The 7295-nt window shown below is 43.6% G+C and overlaps 1 protein-coding gene across 1 annotated transcript in view; it reads right to left on the bottom strand.

Moving 5' to 3' along the window:
* Positions 1 to 6404, bottom strand: part of LOC118327363 (son of sevenless homolog 1-like) — a gene marked incomplete at both ends in the record, with an annotated part of 9444 nt that extends 3040 nt beyond the window's left edge. Inside the window, 6 exon segments of the mRNA XM_035660689.1 lie at positions 836 to 946; positions 1034 to 1177; positions 1269 to 1478; positions 1714 to 1878; positions 1961 to 2092; positions 6389 to 6404. Coding sequence (XP_035516582.1) covers positions 836 to 946; positions 1034 to 1177; positions 1269 to 1478; positions 1714 to 1878; positions 1961 to 2092; positions 6389 to 6404 — 778 coding nt within the window.
* Between the last annotated feature and the right edge of the window lie 891 nt (positions 6405 to 7295).

The raw sequence follows: 7295 nt of genomic DNA, 5'->3' as shown, positions 1-7295 counted from the left end.
CGCCTCGTGTTTTATCGCGCCGAGGTTTGCACAAGAATGTAATATCGGACATTATCCGGGGTTATGGGGTGTTTTTATGTACCGCATGTGTTGTTCTGGTAGCTTCAGCATTCAGGAGCCTGGGCATGAGCGGGCACTGGGCTGTTACGGCGCGGCGCTAGGATGAGCAGTGTAAGCAACGGACGCGGCTAGACTGGGTTTGGTTGCCTAGCGTGGCAAGCACGCTGAACACTTTTATATGAATGGGATTTTGAATGTTAACACGAAATAGGAGTGCAATGCACCTTAATATTTGACCCCTGCAGGTGAGCTGTTCCTTACAGACTAACAGATTGGTTAGTTTCCATTGACTACTTCAGGTATGATACATTAAGAATGTACCAAGTGTAGCGCTAGCTAGCGATTACCGGTAGCTGCGATTTTAGCGTTACGGTTCTTTTCAGTATTAATACAATGAGTAAGTAGTGTAGCGTAAAGTTATTTTTCTAGCACTTAAACACCCCTATCATGACAAAGTGCTGTACAGGTTTTTTGTTTTTTTTAAAAGTCAGATCAATAGAAATAACAAATTTGAAATACAATTTGTGGATAAAAAAAAATAAATAAATGAATGTTAAACCAACAGGACAGAACTACACACATGGCCAGGACACCATGAATAGGAAGGTTAGGGGACTAGGAAAAGTAATGAATAGAGGTGAGTGTTGTATTAATCTAGATTTAAGGTGGGATGGAGGGGTGGCCCGATATTATCGGACATCCCTGATTATAACCAATTATCTTAATGACACATGCTGAAGGTCTCTGATGTCAGAGTTCAGGGGGCAGGGCTTACCTGGAGGTGGAAGGCAGCTCCCGGTTTGGACACTTGACTCAGGAAGTGTTCATGAAAACCAGATCGCAGGATGTCCTGAGCATATGTCTCATAGGGGTCAAAGGCCAACTCCTGTCAATCAACCACAGACCTGATCAATCACAGACAGACAGGTAGAGACACAGACAGGTAGAGACACAGACACAGACAGGTACAGACCTCAGCCAGGTCCTCGAAGCAGCTTCCCACCAGAGGATGAGGACTTCCTTCATCTGTCATCTCCACCGTGTCCTCGATGAGACCCAACAGCTTCACCGTCACCTCGTGGATATCCACGATCCGACTGAAGATACTGTCCACATCCTGATCAATACAGGATCAACACACTGATCAGAGAGGTGATCAATCATACAGTAGATCAACAATCATACAGGAGATCAATACTTGTACGTACGTGCTGTGAGAAGAGCATGAGGTTGGAGTTGAAGGGTTCTCTGAACACTTTGATTAGCAGGTTCAGTTGTCTCACAAACTGTCGGCCGTCAGACATGAAGCTCCTCACCAGCTCGTAGTAACTCTGCTCCTCATTGGCCGACGGCTCCTCGTCCATCAGAGGGAACCAGCTGATGTCCTCCTCGTCCTGGTGGAACATGTCCATCAGCACCTGAGCACAAACAGGTGAGCCAGGCAGGCAGACAGGTGAGACACCCGTTTTATTTCACTAAGAGCTAAGTTAACTCATAGCCCTGATCAACCAAACTCCATTCAGAAAACAGGCATTTTAAGAATTCCGACTATACAAATTATAATGTTGTCATTTCAGCATCATATTGATCCGTTTATTGATTACTTTGGGCTCCTACGGTCGCAGCGAGAAAGATCGGGCTGTGTTTCGGTACCTTGTCGGCACACATGGCCACAGTGATGTCCTGCTGGGAGATCTCGTAGTGTCGGATGTTCCTCACGTAGTTTCCCGCCAGTTTCAGGATGTCGGCGGAGATGTACTCCAGCACGGCCACCATGTAGACCGACACCTGGTGGTCCACCTTATAGCCCAGCACCTCCTGACGACACAGAGCATCATGGGAAACGGTGAGTGAGAGCGAGCGTGCATGATGAAGATGAGGATGATGAAGGCCGGCGTACCTTGAGAAGTGGGTGGATCTTGTCCACAGGCAGAGCCAGCGGGTTCCTCCTCTTCCTCTTCTCGATGGCAGCCTGAGCGTCGGCGATCGCCCACTTATCGATCGGATGAGGGAAGCTCTTCTGGACTCGCTCCTGGCAGGAAGAGGGGCGGGACAGGTGAGGACGGGGACCAGGACTGAGCTGGTCTAACAGTGAGTATGGAACAGAAACAGGAAGCAGTTTGTTTCTGTTGTTGACCACACTGCTGATTGGACGGAACACAGACCAATCACAACACAACTAGACCCTGCAGCCAATCAGCTGCTGGCTGCACTCTGATTGGTCTATGATGCAGTTCCTCTCTTTTGTTCCTGTGGACTGCAGCTGGAGGACAGGAAGTGGATTTCCACATTAAAAGCACGATCACATAAATGAAGCCATAACGGTTACTATAGTTGCCCAGTTTCTGTTTTGCCTCTGATGCCTGCAGCTGGTCAGCTCTCAGGGATTCACACAGTTCACTGATGGACTGATGTTACAACTTGTAGCTAATCACCTGACAGGACTGCTAAGTTAGTTGCATCAGCTGTTGACGTTAGCTACTTAGCAGCTAAAGTAGCTAACAACAAGAAGCTAACCTTGAAATGCGGCCGGGTACAAACGTTTCTCCTCTAACCTCTGACAGACTTCCTGTCTGGTGCCACAATGTTGATGTAGTGAGTGTTTATTAAATACATGTAAATATTAATACAATTACAAAAATATCCTGTGAATTTACATGTTTAATGTAAAATAACATAAAAAATCTGTAACTGTCAATAATCATAAAATTACTGCTTATTTAAAGAAAATGTCATTTTTTTCCACATAAAATGATTAAATTAAATTTTGCAAACATATAATCTATATTCACTGATTAATTAATAGATTAAACTGTTAAATTCAAGTTTTAATACTGGTTATAGACATTATAAAATTATGTAACAGTAAAGGCTGAATTATTTGTTTTATAGCAGAAGTTTCACCACTGTTTTATAGATCATTGTTTTACACTGTAAAGTATATTAAAAAGACAAAAAAGATTTTGAGTCAAATTAAAGGCAAAAACTGTATTTTTACAAGTCAGTAACTTTCTGTTCTTTTACTGTTTTCTTTTAGCTGCTGGAATATTATCGGGGTGTTTTTACAGTGCGTCAGTGATCCTCCACTCTGTGGTGGTGACAAATTGGGGGCTTGTCTATTAGTCTTTTTGGTTAGATAGATTAGAAATTAGATTATTTGGTTAAATTCATTGAATTGCTGATTTGGTGTTTTGTTTACAGCTGTTCTAGTTTTTGGGAGATACACCTTGTGTTGTAGTGGTTAAATCTTGGAAGCGTTGTTTTGGCCTAGAGACTTTAGTACTGAACAGAAGGTAGTGTATGACTGTTTTGTGGTGTGAGAGTTTTCCCCGTTAGGCTGTATGGCGTTTCCCCTTGGGACTCGTCAGTTTTTTTTTTTTCTGTAGTGTTGTCAAATGGGGTTGAAGAGGGTTGTCTCGGGGAGCAACGCTTTTCCCGGAGAGGTTGCTATTGCGGGTAGCCTATCCGCGTAAGTATTCAGGTCATAAGTACCCGCGCGGTCCCCGCATGAAGACTAGGGTTGAGTTTTAGCAAGTTTTGGTTAGGCAGTTAGGGGAAACTCTATGGGTTTAAATTTCACTCACAATTGTTTGGTTGGTTAACACGTGATTCGGTAAGTACCTGTAAACTGTTATGGTCGTGTTAGAGTTTGTGAAGGCACCTACAGAGGATTTGTAAAAAGGCTGTTCAATAAGGAGGCAGTTAATACAGATCGCGACCACTATGGCTTAGTGTTGATGTTAAAAAAAAAAAAAGGGGAGATTATAGCGTTGGTTTTGGTCTTCATCGCATGAAAAAGGTGTTTGGTTAAAGGAGAGTTGGGTCGGATTTTGTAGGACAGCGCCAGGTGCCAATTTGTTGTGCCTGGGCTGGGTTGACATTCGAGCAGCAGAAAGAGTTGTTGATTTTGCAGTATGAGCAAGAGAAAGTACGGTTAAAAGTAGACATGAGAAGAAGCAACTTGAGTTTAGAGAAAAATTCGGCAAACACAGCTGAGAAAATTTAAATTGGGAACTGAACACTCCAATTAAAGTGATCCATGGATGTAAGCTTTCTCTAGCTGAGTCGGGATATGGGGGACCAGTCTTCCTCTTGCAGATTCATCTTGTGGTATTTGATGTTTGGTGCTATTTGCGTTTGGTGCCGAAGTTTTAACGAGCGTGACCCGATACTTTTCACTTTATTTGAACGGGGTACAGATGCTAAAAAATGGCAGATTCTAGATAGGTTACTGATGCTTCAGGTGCGTTCCTTTTACCGGGAGGGCCTCAAAGGAGGCATATTCTGCGTTATGTGGATTCTGCAGTTTAGAATATGTACAGATAAAATCGGCTGTGTTAAAAGCGTATGAGTTCAGTTCCTGAGGCATATCCCAAAAATTCGAAGTGGGTTCAAGGGGGATAAGCAAACAAACAGAGTTTGTTCCGTGATTTGCTGTCTTTCATTTTAAACCTGTTTGGTGTTCTTCTACCAGGAGTTGGGTTTGTTTGACAGACTTTGGTGAAGTTGATTGTCTTGGAAACAATTTAAAAACGCAATCCTCAACGCATTTGCACGTATTTAATGAGCAGAAGCCCTCACTGCGCTTAAAAGTGGCTGAGTATGGGCCGACGATTTCTGTAGTTGACGATAAAGGTAGTTTTGCAGGATGCGCGCTCTGGAGTTGAATGGAAAAGTGGAGATAACGGTGGCAAATCTCTCGCGCTGGTAACAAGTTTCCGGAGGGTCTGTTCCATCGCAATGCTACGTACACCTCCTACATAGGAGCCGATGGTGCCAGGGCTTGTAGTTACTGGCCATGTTTGGGTCACTTGGAAAGGACAGTGTCCGCTGTTGGAAGTGCAAGGGTTTGAATTTGGAGAACTGAATTGATTTGGAACAGTTTGAATCATTTGGAACAGTTTGGAATCATTTGGAATATTTTGGGGGAACAGTTTGGAAATCATTTGGAAACAGTTTGAAGACTTTTAGGAACTGTCTGTTTTAAATAAAGTCACCAAAGGCCGATTCCTATCCTTTACCTCGAAATAGAGGAATTGTATTGACCAGGTTGGTTTAGCCACATTTGTTTAGAGAATTTGATTGGTCTAAAAAAGGATACTGGCAAGTTCCTTTGACAGCGCGTTCTGAAAATTTCTGCTTTGTAACACCTTTCAGGACTGTACGAATATACAGGTCATGGAGTTTTGGCCTCTGATGCACCTGCAAACCATTCAACGCCTTATTGAATATTGTGGTATCCCTCTTAAACTGATTTTCAGTTGCCTGGTTTTTGGCAGCAGGGTGCGGTATCGGAAAACGTGAGGTGGATGTTTTAGTTTTTTTTTGTCATTTGATATTCGGTGTCCCTTTTGGGACCTCGTCTTAAGGGGGGGGTGTGGCGCCCCCTGTGGCACTGAGTGTTTGTTGTTGCCAGGTCGATGGTGGTGTTGCTGGGGGTTAAATTGGTGCCAACTGGCAACAACCTGGGGCCTGGTGCTCCCAGGCTATTATAATTCAAGGCCCTGTGGCCCATTCTAGCTCTCTGCTGCTTCTGGTTCGTTTATTGTTTGGAGTTGTTTCCTAATTTGTTGTTTGTTTGTACTTAATTTGTGTTCTTTTATTTGCAGGCAACGCTGCCAGTGCGTGTTGGGGAGGACTGCAGTGTGGCCTCACCTTATATTTTACTTTTGTACACTGTACACATACACACACATTATCTCATGCAACCTTACACTACTTGACTACAACTGATATTCACACTATTATTTAAAGTATTTAGTTTTCATTCATAATTTGACTTTTTGTTCAATAAATTATCTTTTTGTATTCCTTAAAGTGGGTGATCTCCCATTTTGTCATGACTTAAGAGCCGGGTCGTGACAAATTGGATTAACCAAGACTTCCTGTCCAACATTCCTGTACTCCACCTGACTGCAGACCAGATCTGGTTGTCTGCACACTTCCAGGTCCATCAGACAGTGATCAACCGCGACTCTAGGAAGTTCACACAGTCACGAACACACCACCACACACAACTGAGCCTTTGAGGAGCCAGTGAGGGGTGCAGTAGGTCAGAGTGTCACACAATCACAGTAGAGTCCTGACAGTAGATGTACTCAGGGCAGCTGGTTCTAACCTTTATTTAAAACAGACAGCAACACAACTTTATTGATAAAACAATAACAGACATATCTGTCTGTTGTATGTTATTATTGATCTAACTAATCACTGGTGTTTAAATAAATAAAATAAACAGGATTTGATAACTGACACAGCTCAGAACTATTTAATATCAGTTATTGATTGATGTGTAGTATGTGTGGTTGTGTGTGTGTGGTGTTTTAACCTCCACTTCCTGTACACGTTATCGGGTTGAGCTGCATCAGCATACTGGAGCAGCAGCATGGATAGCTCCTCACACGTAGCTGCAGCATTTCCTCCTGCTGGGACACCAGGTTAGATGCACCTTGGTTCAAAAACCTGACCCACACAACACACACACACACACCTCACAACACCACACACACGAGTAACACACACACACACACACCATTAAATGACACACACACACATGCATACACATAACAGACCACAAACACACGAGTTAACACACACACACACACAGTAAGCTACACACACAACTACACACAGTAAACACCACACACACAACACACAGACAAGAGACACGATCATCACACACACACACAGACAGAGACACACACACACATCACACACAGACAGAGACCACACACACCACAACAACACACACAGAGACACCACAACAGTAACCACACAAACACCAGTAACACACACACCTAGTAACAACACAGAGCACAAGTAACACACACACAGTAACACCACACACCACAGTAAACAACACAGTAACACACACACACAGTACACACACCACACACAGTAACACACACACACACACAACACACACAGTAACCACACAACACACACACAACAGTAAACACACACACATCAGAAGACACACACACACAACCACACACAGGAGACCACACACACATCACCCCACTAAACCCACACACAAAACATCACGTAACCCACACACACACAACACACAACACACACACAGTACACAAACACAACACACACAAGTACAACACACAACCAGCAGCATCAAGAGACACACACACAACACAGGAGACACAATACACACACACACACAGTAACACACACACACCACACAGTACACACACACACAGTAACAACACACATTACAGTGGACA

The sequence above is a fragment of the Morone saxatilis genome, unplaced genomic scaffold (genome assembly GCF_004916995.1).
Source record: "Morone saxatilis isolate NCDOM2014 unplaced genomic scaffold, NCSU_SB_2.0 Contig17, whole genome shotgun sequence".
In the NCBI taxonomy this organism is placed as follows: domain Eukaryota; kingdom Metazoa; phylum Chordata; class Actinopteri; family Moronidae; genus Morone; species Morone saxatilis.
The sequence above is the reverse complement of the archived record's forward strand: the minus strand, read 5'-3'. Positions and strand labels throughout refer to the sequence as shown.